The 22,633-nt window shown below is 43.1% G+C and overlaps 2 protein-coding genes across 2 annotated transcripts; both read left to right on the forward strand.

Annotated features, from left to right (window-relative positions):
- Nucleotides 1-3,612: 3,612 nt before the first annotated feature.
- LOC109871533 (type I phosphatidylinositol 4,5-bisphosphate 4-phosphatase-A) lies at nucleotides 3,613-12,781 on the forward strand. Its single transcript, XM_020462422.2, has 7 exons — nucleotides 3,613-3,875; nucleotides 5,193-5,386; nucleotides 5,769-5,875; nucleotides 8,100-8,205; nucleotides 9,647-9,699; nucleotides 10,053-10,143; nucleotides 10,374-12,781. The coding sequence occupies exons 1-7, from the start codon at nucleotides 3,758-3,760 to the stop codon at nucleotides 10,515-10,517; spliced, it is 813 nt and encodes a 270-aa protein (XP_020318011.1). The 5' UTR covers nucleotides 3,613-3,757; the 3' UTR covers nucleotides 10,518-12,781.
- Nucleotides 12,782-15,623: 2,842 nt separating this feature from the next.
- On the forward strand, nucleotides 15,624-21,718 carry LOC109871473 (ETS domain-containing transcription factor ERF-like). The gene is made up of 5 exons (XM_031806388.1): nucleotides 15,624-15,639; nucleotides 20,477-20,708; nucleotides 21,120-21,261; nucleotides 21,462-21,558; nucleotides 21,714-21,718. The coding sequence occupies exons 1-5, from the start codon at nucleotides 15,624-15,626 to the stop codon at nucleotides 21,716-21,718; spliced, it is 492 nt and encodes a 163-aa protein (XP_031662248.1).
- The last annotated feature ends 915 nt before the right edge of the window (nucleotides 21,719-22,633 follow it).

Genomic DNA, 22,633 nt, shown 5'->3' on the forward strand with positions numbered 1-22,633 from the left:
TTGACCCAAGTTAAACAATTTAAAGGCAATGCTACCAAATACTAATTGAGTGTATGTAAACTTCTGACCCACTGGGAATGTGATGAAAGAAATAAAAGCTGAAGTAAATCATTATCTCTAATATTATTCTGACACTTCACATTCTTAAAATAAAGTGGGGATCTTAACTGACCTAAGACAGGGAATTTTTTACTAGGATTACATGTCAGGAATTGTGAAAAACTGAGTTTAAATGTATTTGGCTAAGGTGTATGTACATACCCAAACCAGAAGCCATAGATTACAGGCAACATCCACACGAAGCTAAAGGGTAGAGTTGTTGCTTTCAAGGAGCGGGACTCTAACCCGGAAGCTTATAAGAAATCCCGCTATGCCCTCCGACGAAACATCAAACAGGCAAAGCGTCAAAACAGGACTAAGACTGAATCGTACTACACGGGCTCCGATGCTCGTTGGATGTGGCAGGGCTTGCAAACTATTACAGACTTAAAAGGGAAGCACAGCCGCGAGCTGCCCAGTGACACGAGCCTACCAGATGAGTTAAATTACTTCTATGCTCGCTTCGAGGAAAGTAACACTGAAACATGCATCAGAGCTTCAGCTGTTACGGACGACTGTATGATCACGCTCTCTGTAGTCGATGTGAGTAAGACCTTTCAACAGGTCAACATTCTCAAGGCTGCAGGGCCAGACGGATTACCAGGACATGTACTCCGAGCATGCGATGACCAACTGGCAAGTGTCTTCACTGGCATTTTCAACCTATCTGAGGGATAGGGTCTATCAATCCCTCAAGACTCAACCTATCCCTCAAGCAGACCATCATAGTCCCTGTGCCCAGGAACACCAGGTGGTAAGTGTAGGTAACAACACATCCGCCACACTGATACTCAACACGGGGGCCCCTCAGGGGTGCATGCTCAGTCCCCTCCTGTACTCCCTGTTCACTCATGACTGCATGGCCAGGCATGACTCCAACACCATCATCAAGTTTGCCAATGACACAACAGCCTGATCACCGACAACAATGAGACAGCCTATATGGAGGAGGTCAGAGACCTGGCCATGTGGTGCAAGGACAACAACCTCTCCCTCAATGTGATCAAGACAAAGGAGATGATTGTAGACTACAGGAAAAGGAGGACCGAGCACGCCCCCATTCTCATCAATGGGTCTGAAGTGGAGAAGGTTGAGAGCTTCAAGCTCCTTGGTGTCTACATCACCAACAAACTATCATGGTCCAAACACACAAAGACAGTCGTGAAGAGGGTAGGACAAAACTGTTGAGCTAAGCAGTTCCCGCTCAGGAGAATGAAAAGATTTGGCATGGGACCTCAGATCCTCGAAAGGTTGTACAGCTGCACCATCGAGAGCATCCTGACTCGTTGCATCACTGCCTGGTATGGCAACTGCTCGGCCTCCGACCGCAAGGAACGACAGAGGGTAGTGCGTACGGCCCAGTACATCACTGGGACCAAGCGTCCTGCAATCCAGGACCTCTATACCAGGCGGTGTCAGAGGAAGGCCCTAAAATTGTCAAAGACTCCAGCCACCCTAGTCATTGACTCTTCTCTCTGCTACCGAACGGCAATCTGTACTGGAGTGCCAAGTCTAGGTCCAAAAGGCTTCTAAACAGCTTATACCACCAAGCCATACGACTCCTGAACAGCTAATCAAAGGGCTACCCAGACCCCTCTTTTATGCTTCTGCTACTCTCTGTTTATTATCTATGCATAGTCACTTTAACTCTACCTAAATGTACATATTATCTCAATTACCTCGACTAACCGGTGCCCCGCACCTTGATTCTGTACCGGTACCCCCTGTATATAGCCTCGCCATTGTTATTTTACTGCTGCTCTTTAATTATTTGTTACTTTTATTTTCTATTTTTTTACTTATCTAACACTCATTTTTCTTAAAACTGCATTGTTGGTTAAGGGCTTGTAAGGAAGCATTTCACTGTAAGGTCCACACCTGTTGTATTCAGCGCATGTGACAAATAACATTTGATTTGATTCACTATTATTCTACAATGTAGAAAATAGTCCAAATAAAGAAAAACCCTTGAATGAGTAGATGTGTCCAAACTTTTGACTAGTACTGTATATTAACTTTTTCCCCATCCTCAGGTGAAAATCCAACTGCCAGACACCAAAGCAACAGATATAGTCCTGGATGGATGTGAAGGAGAAAGTCCTTGTTCTGCAAACACCATACTTCTAAGTTGCTTGCCTGTCATCCTTCTGCAAAGAGTTCCAGGATATCAATCCACAGCCAGAAAACTCTTTGCTACGATTTGCTGACCTCTCATGCTTCTTTTTTCTTCATAAGGAGAGAAGTGTTTTATCTCTATCTACAACATCTCAGCCATGACTGAAAATCCCCTCTTTTCCTCTCCCTTTGTCCAGATGAGCATCGGTGGTCCGAGGTGCAGGCTTCAAACCTGTAGCTGCTTATCGGCAGAGTGGTTCAATTCCACCTTTTGGGTGTAAATTCTAAGCGCTCAAATGTATAGACTTTGATCCCCTTATAATATTCATAGGAATTCGCTAATAGATGTTCTAGGCTAAAACAACAAAATCATTTGTAATAGTGCTCATGGAAATAAATAGCTACTCTTGTTGAAACTACACATCTGCTCTTGTTGTTTCGTTTGAAAGTTTTGGGCTCCCAAGTGGCGCAGCGGTCTAAGGCACTGTATCTCAGTGCTAGAGGTATCACTACAGACCCTGGTTCGATTCCAGGCTGTATCACAACTGGCCGTTATTGGGAGTCCCATTGGGCGGCGAATTGGCCCAGCGTGGTCCAGGTTAGGGTTTGGTGGGGTTAGCCGTCATTGTAAATAACAATTTGTTCTTTACCGACTTGCCTGGTTAAATAAAAATACTAAATCTTCTGTCTGACTGTCTGTTTGACACAAACACAATTTCTCTGTCTCACTCTCTTTTCCCCTCCCAACTCATTAAATCCTTACTTCTCTCTCGACAGTAAACTGGGCCTGCAACTTCCGCACCCAGTACACAGTCAGGCGGGAAAAGCCCAGTTCTACAGGGCTGGAGGTCACTCTACCCATGAACTGCTTCATGGATCAAAGCAACCTGCAATGAATGACATAGCAAGTTAGGGTGGAATACCCAATATTATACAAACTGCACTACCACATTTTTCCTGCATTTCCAACAAAGGACTTTGTGCCTGTGCTTGGCCTAAATATGCAGGCTTTTGTTACCAATGCATGTAAACGGCTTGAGTTGAGAGGAGTAGGTAGGAATGTGCACAGGTGAGTGCAGAGCTTCCATCTTCTGTTATGAAGCAGAAAAGATGGGTATTGTCATTACTGCCACTATGGATTAGAGTTCCATGGTTTTCATTATAAAGTCTTGACTCTGTTCATGGAATATATTTGGTCTGTTACATGGAATATTGTTTGCATTTCAAGAAATACAATTATTCAACCTGTGTTACTCGTGTATTTGTGGTTTATTCTCATTGTGCTACATTTACCAACACCCTCTTTGCTATAGCTTACCATTATTGTTTGTTATTATTCAATATTGTTTTATTATAAGGTAGTTGTGGCCGTGGGCTGTGTTGATCAATTGTTATGAGGGAGTAAGTACATGGTCGGACAGAGTCGCAGTAGCGAACTCGTGATCATGTGACGCATACGTTACTTTCCCGGCACAATCCCAGACGCAACGGCTCCATATCATCGCTTTACACAGTCCTACTACCCCCACGCCTTGCTTTCGGTATGGCGGACGGAGAGAGGTCCCCGCTACTGGCAGATCTCGGAGATGGTGGTCTTGGGGGTGGTAACGGCGGAGTGTCACCTGGCTCGGCTCCTTATGGTTTACCAAATAAGCCACAAAGTGAGTATACATGCCATGGATGTACTCCAACCTAGCCAAGGCAGGCGACTGGTTAGCTAGCTAACAACTCATCGGTTCCTATGATTTCCAGATAGCCAGAGCCCAAGTTGCTGTCTAGCTAGGAACATGAACAGCGCGTATTTGGTAAAACATAGTAACGACGATGTTGTGTCTGCACTGATTATCTGGGGAATATATTGTGGTTGCTAGCCAGCTAGCGGTTGACGCAAGCATGCCGGTTAGTTAACTTAGTTGGCTCACAATATTTCTCTAACCTTAAAGCATTTTATGCATTTATCGTTTAGGCATCATAGTTAAACGAATGTAACTAACAAAACACTATGTTGAGTTGTGTGCATGGAGCTAGCTAGCTAGTTGTCTGCTGCAAGATTTTTAACTAGCTAGCCTCGCTATAATCCATTTCTCAATACAGAATATGCAAGTTACCATATCCTGATGATCCACGTGTTATGTTATAGTGTCATGCAGAAATAAAACATGTCAGTAATATTTGTATCACCATTTGAAGATATACCACCAGTATGTTCACGCTAACTAGCTAGTGTGCTAATCTCGTTTGAGGTGTGTACCGAAGCACCTGATTTGATTGGCACCGCTTTGGGCCATTCAATAAGCTTATAATTACTGCAAGATAAGACGTCGACCAATTACTGTTGTCTGGGGAGGGGCTACTGTATCTACGGAAATATCAGAACAGTGGCATGAGTTGCAGTGACACAGGTGTTTGTTCACATCATAATACCTTAAATTCTTTGTTTTTGAAATATTACAATGGCAATTGCATATTTCCGCGATAATAGTACTACACACACAGAGATAAGCCCCTGCAGTCCTTTTAATAAAGCTCCTTTTTTGTTGGAACTCAAGACTCAAATCTCAATCTTGTTAATCCTCATTTAAAAGGTAAAACACGGAATAGTACTTTCGTGTAACCCTTTCATGGTTCAGTGCACTACTTACTCTATCTGTATTATTCTGTCAGTCAATCTGCAAATCCGTGGTTCTAAAACACCAGATATATGCAATAAAAACAATGTTATCAAAAACAAAAGGGCTGATAAAAAAAAAGCATTTAAAAATAAATATGTACCAATGTATAGGAGCTCTGTGCTTAGGGTGCCATGGCAACTAGCAGCGAAATCAGGGCTTTATTGAAGAATGTTTTACTTGCGATGACTAAGGTGTGGTTGTCTTTCCTACCTTAGTTGCATGCACTGATTGTAAATCACTCTGAATTAGTGTCTGCTAATTGACCAAAACGTTCATGTTCACCCCCCAACCCCCTCTGCATTTCAGGCTTTCCTCCCTTCCCCAGCCCCACCCAGCCCTCAGTGCTTATGGGGGAGGACCCTCCTCCGTACTCCCCTCTCACCTCCCCAGAGAGTGGCAGCGTGCCAGGCATCAGCTGTAGAGTGTGTCAGAGCCTCATCAGCGTGGAGGGGAAGATCCACCAGCATGTGGTCAAGTGTGGGGTCTGCAACGAGGCTACGGTGGGTGACACATATCTATCTGTAGTGTCATCACATCTATAGACATAGTCATACAAGTTGTATACAGTGGGCAGGCTGGGTGGGTGACCTACCACATAAACCTGCATGTCGGGGTTAATTCCATTTCAATTCAGGAAGTAATCTGACATTGGAATTTCCCTCATTGCTTCTCTGAACTTGAATGTAGAATTTCAGTTTACTTCCTGAATTGACCCTAGGTTTAAGATAAAAGGTTAGGAGAAGTTATAATTCCATGTGGAAGCTTTTTGAAAATAAACAGATTCATGGGACCAGCGCTGTTGCCAATGGATTTATTTGAAATGGAATTGAACTTGTTAACCATTCTGTGTCCCTCCCCTTTTGTCTCTGTCTCCCTCTGTAGCCCATCAAGAATGCGCCTGCAGGGAAGAAGTATGTCCGCTGCCCCTGTAACTGTCTGCTCATCTGCAAAGTCACCTCCCAGAGGATCGCCTGTCCCCGGCCCTACTGGTAAGAGGGAGGGAAGAGGGTTGAGTGAGAAGGAGTGTGTGGAAGAGAGACTGGATGCATCCCAATTGGCACCATATTTACTATTTAGTGCACTACTTTTGACTAGATGGGCCCTGGTTATAGTGGACTATATAGGGAATTAAGTAATACACTATAGGGAAATAGGCTGTCATTTGGGATGTAGCCACATAATCAAAGAGGGAGGAAGACAGACAACGGTTACATGAGAAATGATTCTGTCCCCTCAAAAAACAACATTACCTGGCAGCAGCAGATGCAACTTCAGTCAATATATATATATATATATATGTGTACATACAGTTGAAGTCGGAAGTTTACATACACCTTAACCAAATACATTTACACTCAGCTTTTCACAATTCCTGACATTTAATCCAGGTAAAAATTCCCTGTTTTAGGTCAGTTAGGATCACCACTTTATTTTAAAAATGTGAAATTTCAGAATAAGAAAGAGGGGATTTATTTCAGCTTTTATTTCTTTCATCACATTCTCAGTGGGTCAGAAGTTTACATACACTCAATTACTATTTGGTAGTATTGCCTTTTTAAATGGTTTAACTTGGGTCAAATGTTTAGGTTAGCCTTCGACAAGTGTCCCACAATAAGTTGGGTGAATTTTGGCCCATTCCTTCTGACAGAGCTGGTGTAACTGAGTCAGGTTTGTAGGCCTCCTTGCTCGCACATGCTTTTTCACTTAATGCCCACAAATTTTCTATGGGATTGAGGTCAGGGCTTTGTGATGGCCACTCCAATATCTTGACTTTGTTGTCCTTAAGCCATTTTGCCACAACTTTGAAGTATGCTTGGGGTCATTGTCCATTTGGAAGACCCATTTGCGACCAAGCTTTAGCTTCCTGACTGATGTCTTGAGATGTTGCTTCAATATATCCACATAATTTTCCGTCCTTATGATGCCATCTATTTTGTGAAGTGCACCAGTCCCTCCTGCAGCAAAGCAACCCCACAACATGATGCTGCCACCCCTGTGCCTCATGGTTGGGATGGTGTTCTTGCGTACGATTGTTTGTACAGATGAACGTGGTACCTTCAAGCGTTTGGAAATTGCTCTCACGGCTGAACTAGACTTGTGGAGGTCTACAATTTATTTTTATTTTTTTCTGAGGTCTTGGCTGATTTCTTTAGATTTTCCCATGATGTCAAGCAAAGCACTGAGTTTGAAGGTAGGCCTTGAAAAACATCCACAGGTACACCTCCAATTGACTCAAATGATGTCAATTAGCCTATCAGAACCTTCTAAAGCCATGACATAATTTTCTGTAATTTTCCCAGCTGTTTAAAGGCACAGTCAACTTAGTGGGTGTAAGCTTCTGACCCATTGTGATACAGTGAAATCTGTCTAAACAATTGTTGGAAAAATTACTTGTCATGCACAAAGTAGATGTCCTAACCGACTTGCCAAAACAATAGTTTAACATGAAATTTGTGGAGTTGTTGAAAAACGAGTTTAAATGACTCCAACCTAAGTGTATGTAAACTTCGACTTCAACTGTACAAGTAAATGATTACTGTGAACTAGGACTATGTAGGACATGAATTACAACAGGTCCCCCAATGTGTGTTCCTGTGTATCTAAGTTGTCAAGATATATCATTTAAACTACAGAAATAATGCCTGTATGATGCATTTTTTTAATGCTGCGATTTGCATCATATGGAGGCTCGTACCGGCTGTCTTTCTCTATTTTGAAAGTTATATATCTTGTAAACTGGATTGTTGACATGCAAAACATTTTGGGACTATATCAATAATGGACCTTTATGAAACAAATACCAAAAGATAGTTTCTGGGTGGAGTTTTCCTTTAATGGCTGCATTAGGCTAACCCAGATAGCCTAATGCAGATAAGTTAGGTGACTTGTATGGAACTTACGCTCAGTAGCATTTAAACCTAGCTAAGAATACTGACTTGTAGACTGAACAGTGAGTTATGTGGTTGCTGTTTTGCCATCCTGGCACTGATTCTGCTGATAGCAGCTATTTCGAATAAGGGTCTACTTGTGCTGTGAGGTTGTTTTCCCTTCTAAACATGAATGCACTAACTGTGACTCTGGAAAAGAACGTCTGCTAAAATGACTTAAATGTAAACATTGTAGTTGACAGGTATGGTAACGCTCTGTTGCATTTAAATCTAGGAATACTGGCTTGTAGACTGATCAGTGAGCTATGTGGTCGTCTTCCCCCAGTAAGAGGATAATAAACCTGGGTCCGGTCCACCCTGGTCCAGCCAGCCCTGACCCCCAGCCGGCCGGAGCTCGGGTCTCCTGTGGACACTGCAGCAATACTTTCTTGGTACGACCCTTCCCTCACCTCTCTCACTGCCATCATATACAGTAGGCTGCATCCCAAATATCACCGTATTCCTGCCAAAAGGGCACCAGGGCCCAATTGTTTGATTGTGTCTATAGGTAAATGAGGTGTGTGTGGTTAAGATTTGGAAACTTTGTCCAGTTTAAGGCTTATTGGGTGATTAGGTAATCAAATAAGTGTAAATTCTTTCCAGATTCCAGTTAAAATAAGGGTTGCAAATATAACCCTATTAAATCAACAACAAACTAAAAAAAGTTATCCAAGAATCAATCATTTAGTGCTATGCACACGAGTGCAACATAATCTGATTAGTATTATTTACTCTTACATGAACAACAAATACACCGGCCAGTTTATTTGCCTCCATGACAGCCTGAACTCTTCGGGCATGGATTCTACAAGTCGGAAACATTCCACAGGGATGTCGGTCCAAGCTGCCGCGATGGCATCGCGCAGTTGCTGCAGATTGGACAGTGGTACACCACCGCAACCAGCCTGTACCTTTGATACCAGGCAGGATGGGGCCATGGATTGCTGCTTACACCAAATCCTGACTCTGCCATCAGCATGACGCAACAGGAACTGGGATTTGCTGGACCATTCAATGTTTTTCCACTCCTCAATTGTCCAGTGTTGGTGAATGCATGCCCACTGGAGCCATTTCTTGTTTTTAGCTGATAGGAGTGGAACCCGGTGTGGTTGTCTGCTGCAGTAGCCCATCCGTGACAAGGATCAACGAGTTGTGCGTTCCACGATGCCGTACTGCATCGTTATGTCTGTTTATGGCCCGCCTGTTGGCTTACGCGATTCTTGCCGTTCTCCTTCGACCTCATCAACGAGCTGCTTTCGACCACAGGACTGCCACTGACTGGATGTTTGTTTGTCGAAACATTCTCGGGAACCCATAGACACTTGTGAGTGAAAAGCCCAGGAGGGCGGCAGTTTCTGAGATACTGGATTCGGCGTGCCTGGGACCGACGATCATATCACGCTCAAAGTTTTGCCCATTCCAACATTCAATTGAATGTCTGTCTGTCTGCTTTATATGGCAAGCCACAGCCATGTGACTCACTGTCTGGGAGCGATCCATTTTCGTGAATGGGGTGGTGTACCTAAAACTGGCCAGTGTGTCTGTACAATTAATTAAAACAAACTTACCACATTTAAAACCACAGACAAGTTAATGTTAAATGGTTAGATTGTGTCTTTGAATATGCAGGTAGTGTGTATGTATTCTCTTCACTGACTGTTTCCTCTCACCCTGACAGCATCCAAAATGGTACCCTACTCTTTATTTAGTGCACTGCTTTTGAGTAGAACCCATATGGCTCTGGTCAAAAGTAGTGCGCTATTTAGGCAATAAGGTGCTATTTGGGATGTATACTCTATCATATTGACATACGTGTCTTGTAATGTGTTTCAGTGGACAGAGTTTACTGACAGGACACTCGCCAGGTGCCCACACTGCAAGAAAGTGTGAGTTTCTATCTGTCCACACAGTACCCAGTCAATAGGAGTCCATTTAAAAGGGATTATACAATATGCTAAAAATAATGTTCTCCAGTGGTGGCTGGTGGCAACGTTATATCGGAGGACATGCTCATAGTTGTGGCTGGATGACTGTACCATTAGCATGTAGCATTAGGCATCAGGATAAGCTCCTTACTAACTTGTGTGCAACCTCTCAAGTCTGAGCTGTTACTCTTACACAACCTTTTATTAGTAGGACTTGCTTCAGCAACTAACAATTTTTCTCCAGGAAAATTACCCTTTCTATTTAATGTTTACAGTCCATTTTTACCTCTTTTGCCACACCCTTCGACATGCAGCTCCTCTATTGGTCAGAGGTACCCTCGAAGGCGGAGCTTGTGGTGTTTTCTACTATGCTTGCTTTTCAGCATCTCCACTGCTGGGCTGGTGGTGAGTACACCCTCTACTGTCCACTCTCCATTACTTGACAAACCCATATCATAGATGTATCAAACATTGCCATGTCCACTGCCTAAGCCCCTTCATGAAGCAGGAAAAACCCTTGTTAAGTGTTCTCTCTCACTCTGTTCTGTGTCTGTAGGACCCATCTCGCCACTAAACACATTGCAAAAAATAAAAATGTTACATGCTCTCCTTTTTCTTTCTCTCTCTCTCTGTAGGCTGGTACGTGGGTGAAGGCCCAGGAATATGGAGGTATCTATGCCTCCTGGGCCGTGCTGATCCTGCTGGTACTCCTTACCCTGGGCCGGGCTCTGTACTGGGCCTGCATGCGTGTTAGTGAGCCCCTACAGAACTTCACATAGACACACACACACACACACACACACGTGTAGGTTGAAGTTGCCCCTAGATGCTGATCTTGGGTCAGTTTCGCATTTCCCCCTTTAAATGGCTATGGTTAAGATTGTGGGATGGGAAGCTGATCTCCTAGATGTGTACCTAGGGGAAACTTCACCCCAAAGCCACACAAACAGGGGAGAGGAGACCCGCAGGAGCAAGGGGGGGGGAGCTTTTAAAATATTATTTATTTAAACTGGAAATTAAAAAACAAAGTTTTCCTCCTCCTTCCCTTTAGTCTGTTCAATGTGTTTCCAAACTGGATGATGAAGAACATTTACTTACCCCCGAAGGAGCAGTAGGGTGACTGCTGCATTACTAGTTCAATTAGTTTTAACATGTTCAACTACTGTCCCTTCCCTGTTTTTAATCACTCAGGCCCTGGCATGGCTCAGTGGAAGAAAGTCTTCAATTATGACATGACCCTCGGAAAAGACTGCTACTTCGCAACACTGATTTCATGTTCTGTTTTTGGGCATTTTACATGATTTATTTGTTTTGGTAAACCCTTGAAGCGTTTTAGAATGGCAAATTAAGCTAAAATGAGGCCAGTGCAAAGTGAACGCCACCCAAGTTACCCTCCCCTCCCTTGCCCGTCATGGTGCATAATCGGGGACTGTCAGTCTTTGATCCAAAGTAGCTTGGAAGCCTTAAAAGCGGTTTATTTTTTATTTAACCTTTAATTTAACTAGGCAAGTCAGTTAAGAACAAATTATTATTTACAAATGACTGCCTACCCCGGCCAAACTCGGATGACGCTGTGCGCCACCCTATGGGACTACCAATCGCGGCCGGATGTGATACAGCCTGGATTCGAACCAAGGACTGTAGTGGCGCCTCTTGCACTGAGATGCAGTGCCTTAGACGCTGCACCACTTGGGAGCCCAGTTAGAGAGAGAGAGCTTGAGATGAGGCTGTTCAATCTTACTGGACACACACAGCCCTTCTCTCTCTTACACACACACACAGAGCTAATAGCTTAGATGTAAGCTGTCAGTGTAACCCATAGATGTACACTGTACTATAGAGCCTCAAAATGATGAAAGCCCTCAGTGGTGCTGCCCATGTTAAACAGGCTTTTGGCCAAGTGTGCCCACTACCTAGCTATGGTCAAACTACAGTACATCTTTGCCTGGCTACCCATCTAACGTTTCTTCTCCACAATGAGTCGGGATTTGCTTTCCTCCCTGACCCTTTGAAAACGTGTCAACATTTTGACTGTTCTGATTGGTCCCAGAAACCGATGAGTTGGGCCTGATATGAATCACGTCATTTTGACATCCGCACAAATGACTAGGATGGCAGGTTCAGACTGACACGGCCCAGGAGGCATCCATAGAGCAGCGGAATTAAATTGGGGTTGAGTCGTCAGGCAAAATCTACCCTCCATGATCAAAATGAGTCCTTGATGACAGAAGCAGGCTGTGGTTGTTGTAGACCCTGTGCCTCGGCGAGGCTGTCCTTCAGGTTGGGATTACGTCCCAAATGGCACCCTATTCCCTATATAGAGCACTCCTTTTGTCCAGAGCCCGTATATGGCTCTGGGCAAAAGTAGTGCACTAAATGGGGAGTAGGGTACCATTTGGGATGCTGTCAGGGTGAGGAAAGTCAGTGAAGAGAATACTCTACCTGCATATTCAAACAGTCAAACTAACCCTATAACACTAACTTGTCTGTGGTTCTGATTATGGTAGTTTATATATATTTTTTTTATTACAGATTTGTTAGTTTGTTTTAATTAATTGTACATATGTTGTTCATGTGAGTAATTATTACTAAGCAGATATTCTGTTGAACTCGTGCATAACACTACATGACTGATTCTTGGAGAACTGTTTTGTTGATTTAATAGGGTTATTTTTGCAACCCTTTTTAATGGAATCTGGAAAGTTGTTACTGATTTGATGACCTACTAACCCATTAAACCTCTGGACTATGTGTCAATCTTAAATCGCACACAAACCTAATTTACATAGACAAACAGTTAACCACGAAATGTCCACATTAATTGCATAATTTTACGCATACAGCTCTTTGAGATGGTTACCCTGCTTGACAGAACTGTTACAGTAGCAGTGAGTTATTTTAAAATGTTATTTATTATAATGATCATGTTTTAATCATGATATTTATGTACAATATTGATCATGTTAATGATACCAATGATCAAGAACCTGGCTGATGCGCTCTTCAGTTTGTTTACACACAATAAAGACGTATGAAAATATCAGAATGCTTTTTAGGCTGTTTTGTAATTGCTTTTAAGACAGTTTACAACAACACATCTCAATAACAGACAATACAATAATCAAAACCAAACATAAGACAAAACAACTACTTAGTGGTGAGTAGTCCAGATACTCGGACACTTTCACAGGTTGTTATACACTGCTCAAAAAAATAAAGGGAACACTAAAATAACACATCATAGATCTGAATGAATGAAATATTCTTATGACTTTTTTCTTTACATAGTTGAATGTGCTGACAACATAATCACACAAATGAACAATGGAAATCAAATGTATCAACCCATGGAGGTCTGGATTTGGAGTCACACTCAAAATTAAAGTGGAAAACCACACTACAGGCTGATCCAACTTTGATGTAATGTCCTTAAAACAAGTCAAAATGAGGCCCAGTAGTGTGTGTGGCCTCCACGTGCCTGTATGACCTCCCTACAACGCCTGGGCATGCTCCTGATGAGGTGGCGGATGGTCTCCTGAGGGATGGACTAAAGCATCCGCAAACTCCTGGACAGTCTGTGGTGCAACGTGGCATTGGTGGATGGAGCGAGACATGATGTCCCAGATGTGCTCAATTGGATTCAGGTCTGGGGAACGGGGGGGCCAGTCCATAGCATCAATGCCTTCCTCTTGCAGGAACTGCTGACACACTCCAGCCACATGAGGTCTAGCATTGTCTTGCATTAGGAGGAACCCAGGGCCAACCGCACCAGCATATGGTCTCACAAGGGGTCTGAGGATCTCATCTCGGTACCTAATGGCAGTCAGGCTACCTCTGGCGAGCACATGGAGGGCTGTGCGGCCCCCCAAAGAAATGCCACCCCACACTATGACTGACCCACCGCCAAACCGGTCCTGCTGGAGGATGTTGCAGGCAGCAGAACATTTTCCACGGCGTCTGCAGACTCTGTCACGTGCTCAGTGTGAACCTGCTTTCATCTGTGAAGAGCACAGGGCGCCAGTGGCGATTTGCCAATCTTGGTGTTTTCTGGCAAATGCCAAACGTCTTGCACGGTGTTGGGCTGTAGTAAGCACAACCCCCACCTGTGGACGTCGGGCCCTCATACCACCCTCTTGGAGTCTGTTTCTGACCGTTTGAGCAGACACATGCACATTTGTGGCCTGCTGGAGGTCATTTTGCAGGGCTCTGGCAGTGCTCCTCCTGCTCCTCCTTGCACAAAGGCGGAGGTAGCGGTCCTGCTGCTGGGTTGTTGCCCTCCTACGGCCTCCTCCACATCTCCTGATGTACTGGCCTGTCTCCTGGTAGCGCCTCCATGCTCTGGACACCACGCTGACAGACACAGCTAACATTCTTGCCACAGCTCGCATTGATGTGCCATCCTGAATGAACTGCACTACCTGAGCCACTTGTGTGGGTTGTAGACTCCATCTCATGCTACCACTAGAGTGAAAACACTGCCAGCATTCAAAAGTGACCAAAACATCAGCCAGGAAGCATAGGAACTGAGAAGTGGTCTGTGGTTATCACCTGCAGAACCACTTCTTTATTGGGGGTGTCTTGCTAATTGCCTATAATTTCCACCTGTTGTCTATTCCATTTGCACAACAGCATGTGAAATTTATTGTCAATCAGTGTTACTTCCTAAGTGGACAGTTTGATTTCACAGAAGTGTGATTGACTTGGAGTTACATTGTGTTGTTTAAGTGTTCCCTTTATTTTTTTGAGCAGTGTAGTTAGTGTAATTTCAAAAAATGAGTGCCTTTTGAGACCCGTTGATATTTTGAATAGAAATTTTGCAGCAATATTTATTTTTAAAATACTTATTTTAGACATGCTCGAACTTTGGCATCTTAGTATTTTTTTTAACTTCCAGCTTCGGGCTGGATGTGTCAGTTGTTAATTTAAGCAATAGGGCCTGGGGGGTGTGGTATATGGCAAATATACCACGGCTAAGGGCTGTTCTTAGGCATGACAACGCGATTACAAAATGGTTACCAACGTAATTCGAGTAAAAAAATAAATGTTCTGATATACCATGGCCGTCAGCCAATCAGAATTTAGGGCTTGAACCACCCAGTTATAAATATGCGAAATCTATGAGCAGAATTATTGTTTTACCTCAATTAGCCACACAATCCCTAGCTTGAAAGCAACTTTTTTCTGGAAGCTGTGCTGCACCAATTCCCCTACATTTCCCCCCATGTGGGCCAGCCCCCAAGCAATTCGAGTTCAACCAATGGGCTTCAGTCCCTCGCCATATGAATGACAGCTAGCATGATGCACACACAGCAGAGCGCAAAAGAGCAATGACGGGGTGCACATGTGACATAGTACACCATTTTCAGGGACCACTTTTGGCTCGTGAGTGCTGCTTTCAGAACTACTGGCTAAAAAGTATAAACAAGTACCAGAGAATCCCTTTAAAATTAAGTGCCCTTTACAATAGACAATAGACAAAATCTGATTTTGTTTTACATGAAAAGGCTTGCTTATTAAAGTGCAAAAATTCTGCATTTTGACATGTCCCTCCCCCTGTGTCACTTCTAGGAAGATTTTAACCCACTTAATCCCAAAATGTATCCAAGTTTCACCATCATTGTAAAGCCCTGGTTATTTTGTTGCTTTGACAAAGTGATTTCTGAAGATTGATTTATTTCATGTGATTAGTGATTAATTTATGTCTGTACCTCATTTTAACGTCAACCCTGTTACATGAACTGAACAATTTTTTAATAAATGCCGAAACTATTCCTTTTTAAATATTATTTTCAAAACAAACATTGAAAATCTAATAGTAAAATCAGGTAAGCTGGTTCTACTCTTTTTGGGCATTTTGTGGTGGAAAACTGAGCTGGTCGAGCATAATGTCAACCACAGGAGGTTGGTGGCACCTTAAATTGGGGAGAACGGGCTTGTGGTAATGACTGGAGTGGAATCAGTGGAATGGTATCAAACACATGGTTTCCAGGAGTTTCATTCCATTCCATTTGCTCCGTTCCGACCATTATTATGAGCTGTTGTCCCTTCAGCAGCCTCCACTGTCGTCAACCCTGTTACCCATAGATAGGCTAGAAATGTTCAATTAAAATGTTTTGTGAAGCTTGCATTACATTTCCACTCTGTTGCACACAACCTTGGTTCCAATCACGCTGTGACAAGGGGATGTATGGCTGATTTAAGAAGAAGTTGTCAACCCTGTCAGCTAACACTGCTACTTTATTTGGCACTTACTATAGTTAGTTTTTTATTCAACCTCTTGAGATGGGGAAAATGTTGTTTATGAACATGAGCTCCCGAGTGGCGCAGCGGTCTAAGGCACTGCATTTCAGTACACTACAGACCCTGGTTTGATTCCTGGCTGTATCACAACTGGCCGTGATTAGGAGTCCCATAGGGCGATGCACAATTGGCCCAGCTTCATCTCGGTTTGGCCAGGGTAGGCTGTCATTGTAAATAAGAATTTGTTTTTAACTGACTTGCCTGGTTAAATAATAATAAAAACATATGAGTTTTATGACAATGTTAAAATGAGGTAATATTCAATATTATTATTTATTTTTTTAACAGTTACACTTCTCAAACGGCACCAAATTGGAGGAACGACCCAGTTACATTCTATCCAAATTAAATGTTTTGAGCAGTTCCATGCCAGTTCTATGCCTTGTGATGTACACCAGTGAACCAAAGGTGCACACATTTTTTATGACCACACACACACACACAGTCACACACCTAACCTAGCTCCTTTTGGGCTCTTCTTGAGTTTCATGCGGATATATTTTTTCCCCGACAAAGAGATGGAAGGATTAGGAACATTGAGAAACCTTTCAAAAACCACAAGCTCCCTGGAGAGAGAGTGGGAGAGGGAGGGTGAGAGAAGAGTCAGCAGGAAAAAAGACAGACAAGTGTTTTTTGGGGAGAAAAGGTGTGCACCCCAAATGGCAACCTATACCCTATGTAGTGCACTACTTTTGACCGGGGCCTGCACTATACATGGAATAAGGTGCCATTTGGGACACATTCAAGGAAAGAGGGAGGAAAAGACTATTGGTCCTGTAACCTTCTGGGTTTAAGTGGCTTTAGCTCAGAGGGCATTAGCAAAAAAAGAGTGGGGCGGTAATCTGGGTCCTGTTCAACACACACGTGTTTGTCACAAATGGCAACCCATTCCCTATATAGTGCACTACTTTTGACCAGGGCTCTTGTCAAAAGTAGTGCACTGCATAGGGAACATTGTACCATTTGGGATAAAGCCACAAACTTACTTTCCATTCTCACATACACACATGATGAGAACTGATGTTCCCACTAAACTCATTGCCATGACTGAATACTAGGCCCTGAAAAAACACTAAAACCTTCATCCCTCTTATTCCTAACAGGATTTGACCCTAAGACCTGCAGCATGACCCTCATCCCACACAATACCATCATCCTGTCTCCCATACAGGCTTCAGCATCCCAAATGGCATCCTATACACTTTGTAGTGGGCCACTTTTTCCCAGGGCCCATAGATAATAGGTAGCCATTTGGAACGCGACCACACTTTCCTCTCTCATGCATACTATGGGATCATCAACCTGTATCATAAACAGTACTCTCACCATATCCCTTCACTCACAAAACTATCTCTGTCAGTGAAAGGAAAAGAGGAGAGTGGGAAAAAAGGAAGAGAAATTGGGTGAGGAAAGGATTTAAATGGACGGTTTGAAGGGAGAGAGAGGAGGAGAGGACGGAGGCATGAAAAGTTGCGGAAAGAGATTGAACAGGGGCTAAGCTAAGTAGCAGATTAAGCTTCTGGGTCGTCAGCTGTAAAACAAACAGTAGTCCTTTTAGAAGAAGGTAATCCTTATTTAGCCCCCCCCATCCCATTCATGCACATACATACATACAAAACACTATGATAAGTTTAGTCACAGTGGACAGATTCAGCATCTGAACTGGCCCCCTATTCCTTTATAGTGCACTACTTTTGACCAGGGCCCATAAGGCTCTGGTCAAAAAAAGTGCACTATGTAGGGAATAGGGGGCCATTTGGAATGCATCCAGTACATACTATTGAAAGAGGAGAAGAAGCTCAGAGCAAGTTGTTGTAAAACCAAATTCCTGTGTGCAAGTTGGGTTTTCTATTGAGAATTGCAATGTTGACGACTGACTGGTCCAATAGCATGCGGAGTCAGAGGGGGAAAAAAACTAGGAATTTTACACCAAACTGAAACATATTTTTGACACCCCCAATGATGACTTCAATGCCTCTTGTATCTGTAACTCTGTGTGTGATCTATGTCCACCGTAGGCTGTGTCACCAGTGTATCCCTTTTGGGCTGCCAAGGGCTCTGTATGTGTGTGTGGGGTGCATGCATGTGTGTCTGGTTTCAGGCGATCCACCCGCATGTGACCCGGAGTCCCAAGACTGCTCAAAGCACAACATTCAACTCAATTAGCAGCATGCATAATTGATGTCTGTCTGGAAGAGTATTTGTATTTACACTGGAATTAAAAGCCTCCGGTGTCAGCTATCGTATCTGAGGGGACAGCGGGCGGGAAGGGTGCACTGATTCCACACCTTTATCAAACCATTGCTATATCGAGAATAAAGTGCTCTTCAGCAACCATTGCTGCATTAGAAGTGTTATTGTAAATCTTATTTTTAACACTTGAAAAGGACAGAGGCCCGGACACAGTATGCGCCTAATCACCTTTGACGACGTTTCAATGAAACACTCATGTATACTGCGATTGAGATAGCCAGTATCATCAGAGCCCATCTCCCCCTAACTTTAATTATACTGGCTGCCTTGTTGTTCCTTGATCAAAGACACTATTCATAGGTGAAAACAGACTGCGTCCTAAAAGGAACCCTATTCCCTATACAGTGTACTACTTTTGACCAGAGCCCATATGGATTGCTTGGACGTTCCGACTCTTATGTTGTTAGATACTGTAGGACCAACGGGACATTTAAACTCTGATGTAATATTATCATTATATTGTCTATTGTTGTATATTATGATTTGTTATATTGTATATATTAATATTGTGCTATATCGTAGCATTGTAATGATGTCTTGATGATTGTTTTCTGCCCAGGGACTACAGATGAAAATGAGCGATCTAGCTAAATCTGGTGCAATGGCATGTTGTACATGGTCCCTGACAAACAAATAAATAAATATGTACATTTTGACATCATTTTGAATGTCACCACACTGGCAATCATAGCGATCTCTTTAGTTTAACTCTAGATCATGGGACGGTAGGAAAGAAGAACAGTGGAAGGCGTGGAGTGCGAGGAAGGAGGAGGGTAGGAGAGAAAGGTAGATGGGATGGGGGTATAAGCTTGATTCTGACAGACTGCTGTCCCTCAATCTGTCCAGACTTCGTCAAGGGGACTAACAGACAAACTGCTCTTCTCTGCTCATCTGGAGAAGCATCAGCCTACATTTCTGCAACACTGGCCACAGAGGTAACTATAGCACCACTCTTATATCACATTTCCTCCTCTGCTTGTGTTTGTTTCTTTTTTAACCACTCCAAAAAATAAGAAGTTCTCAAGGGAAAAATAAAGTTATTTGATTCTATTCTGTTCCTGAAATTGGAGGAATCGTATAGGTTGTTTAGTAAAAAGATCCTCAGTTCAGCTGTGTGCTGTGATGGGCGATTCTGCTTTCATGCTGCAATTGTTTGTTTTGTTCTTATAACTGTACTGTATATCTATTTGCTAAGAAGTTGTAACAAAACTACAAATTACATGAAATTGTCTGCTTTCCTTTCTAAATGTGAGCATTTTACAAACAAACCAATGACATTTTAAGAGACGGTATGTTTTATTTGTCCCATGATTAAATGCACGTTTCAGTCTAGGTTGGTGGTATGAATGGTATTTTTGGAGGCCATCAACAATGATGATGCAATCATATTACTTCAGTGTGAAGAGGAATCAGCTGCTTAGGATGACATTGGATTTCTATTGTAACATCTTAACATAAATATTTGACATTTATAGAAAAAGAAATCTTTACACATTTTAAGTTCTCTAATATTATTAGACTGCATTTCTGCTGTGACTGTTACTGTCATTTGTCATCAAAGAAAGATGAAAGAAAGTGATTTATATACCTTATTTCAATACCTTACTGTGGTAATGAAGAAAATCAAACAACTTTACAGATGTTCTTGAAAATATGACTTCATTGTGGTAGTGATGATGATAATGATGATTATGGCGACGAAGATAAAGATGACGATGATGATATTTTACAGATGCAGTGTAACTGTCACGCCTCTATAGGATCCCTTCCCTCACCATATTGGAGCAGAAGTAAGGGTCCCACTTTATACTGTGTCCCTAAAACATTTGAGTAAGTAATTACATAATTTAGGCACTGGGCAGGTACAGTGTGCGCGCACATTTTACAATGCATTTGCAGTCATTGCAAATTGAGGTTTGCGTGGTTTACGTAGGTGTCTGTGTCTATGCATTTCTCTCTGCAAGCAAATCTCAATCGTATTTCCTTGATTTGCTCGCATCCTCTCTCCTCTCGTCCTTCTCAAAACTAATTGGAGACGAAGGTCCGAAGGAAAGGACCTCTGACCTTCTACTACAATACGGTTGAGAAGTAGGTGAGGAGAGAGGATGCAAGGAATGGAAGAAAAACAAACTGATAAAGAGCCTGTGTGTTTAATCTAACGATTCCTCCTGTCTCTTCCTGTTAGCAGTGTTATTCCCTGATTGGGCATACAAGCCTGCATGGTCACCTGGCTCCAGACAGGTGCAGCTGTGGCACTTCCTGTTGGAACTCCTTGGGCGGGGTGAGGGCGGGGCGATCGGATGGGGGGGAGAGTGGGGGGAGTTTGTCATCAGAGACCCTGAGAGGCTGGCGAGGCTGTGGGGAGAAAGGAAAGGCAAACCCCACATGAACTATGACAAGCTGAGTAGAGCACTGAGGTGAGGTGACATAACACACTCAAATGGTGATGATGATGAGGATGTTTTACAGATGTAAGTGTAATTCCACAAACACACAAGTCATGCACGCACACACACACACACAGACTCTTACACTAAGCTCACATACAGTCGCCTCGTTCAACCATCCTGACCTTCCGACATTAGTGAAGTCAGGATAGTGGATCAGGCTACATATCACAGGAGGTTGGTGGCACCTTAATTGGGGAGGAAGGGCTCGTGGTAATGTTTGGAGCGGCATCAGTAGAATGGTATCAAACACAAACACATGGTTTGATGCCGTTCCATTTGCTCCGTTCCAGACATTATTATGAGCCGTCCTCCCTTCAGCAGCCTCCGCTGCTACACATAGTGTCAATACTACTGTTGCTCCTTCTTTGTTACCAACAGGTACTACTACAATAAGAGGATTCTTCATAAGACCAAAGGGAAGAGATTCACCTACAAGTTTAACTTCAGTAAACTGATCCTGGTTAACTACCCAGGGTACCCACCTTGCCACCAGGTCATTATATCCCCCGTTTATCTCAAGGTGTGCATCCCAAATAGCACCCGGTTCCCTATAAAAGAGCTATGGGCAAAAGTAGTGCACTATACAGGGAATAGGGTTCCATTTAGGACACAGTTAATTACACATATCCTACCATACCAACCTCTTTGCATATAAGGATGTAATGTTATGAAAACACCTTCTCTTTTTGACCATCTCCATACCATCCCTGTCCCTCCCAGCTGGTACAGAGTGCCCCTCTTCCGTTCCCCCTCCCTGAGGGTGGGGTGACTGGGGCCCCACTGTGTGGAGGAGGGAGAGGGGCCATGATGGACAGAGGTAAGAACCCAACCCTCCCTCCCATAAAACCTCATGACAACACACCCCACCATATTGATGATTGATCATATCATTCCGCTTCAATTGATTTGACGTTACTCAGTGCTCATTTTGGGCTCCAAGATTTCAGGGGCTGTATGTATCAACCTTCTCAGATTAGGAGTGCTGTTTTGCCTTTCAGATTACAATAAATAAGATTATATGGACAAGAGGGAACTGATCCTAGATCAGCACTCCTACTCTGAGATGGTTAATACATATAGCCCCTTGTCCTCAAGATATTTGTGCCATTGTTTGATGTAAATCAATGTGTATGTGACTGACTGACTGTGTGTGGTGTCTGTCTGTTTCTTTTGATTGACAGCCCTCCAGTGTGTCACACACCCTCTCCTGCTTCCGTACTGCCTCCAGAAGCCCATCCCGTTCCCTCAGTCCCACTATCTTCAGGGACACTTACCTTTCCTCTCTGTGCCCCCTCCTCCTGGGAGCTCTAACCCGAGTGAACTCTCAGCAGTCCTTCCACCTTCCACCACTGCTGCTTTACACCTCCACCCCAACGGCTGGCCAACCAAGGTTGGCTCAGAGTGGGGTTTGAACAATGTGAACAGAACCACCACCCTTCGTGTGGGACTGGGAGCGAAAGAGAGTGGGATCAAAACAGGGGAGAGAAATGTGGGAAATGTTGATGGAGAGTAGAGTCAGAGGAGGAGAAATGCAGGAGAGAATTTCCTCTTTTGACATTATAATAGGTCTTTGTCTGTAGTTTTTTGCTGAAAAGGCTGTTATTGAAGTTACAATTTTATAATAGTATTGTTCCTATTGAGGTCGTTTTATAATATGTTTGTGTAACAAAGCACTTCATGTATAGAGCAGATAAATTGCAACTGTATGATATGTATGATGAATTGTATGAACAGTGAACTTTCTACAATCTTCAACAGAGATGTAGTTTATGTATTATCAAATATTTCACTTGTCAAATTGTTGTCCTGTGCTTTATGAATATAAAAAAATAAAACTATTTGGTCTACCTAAAGACTAATAAAGCATCCCCATAAATCACCAGTATCGTGCT

Source organism: Oncorhynchus kisutch, linkage group LG27 (genome assembly GCF_002021735.2).
Source record: "Oncorhynchus kisutch isolate 150728-3 linkage group LG27, Okis_V2, whole genome shotgun sequence".
Classification (NCBI taxonomy): Eukaryota; Metazoa; Chordata; class Actinopteri; order Salmoniformes; family Salmonidae; genus Oncorhynchus; species Oncorhynchus kisutch.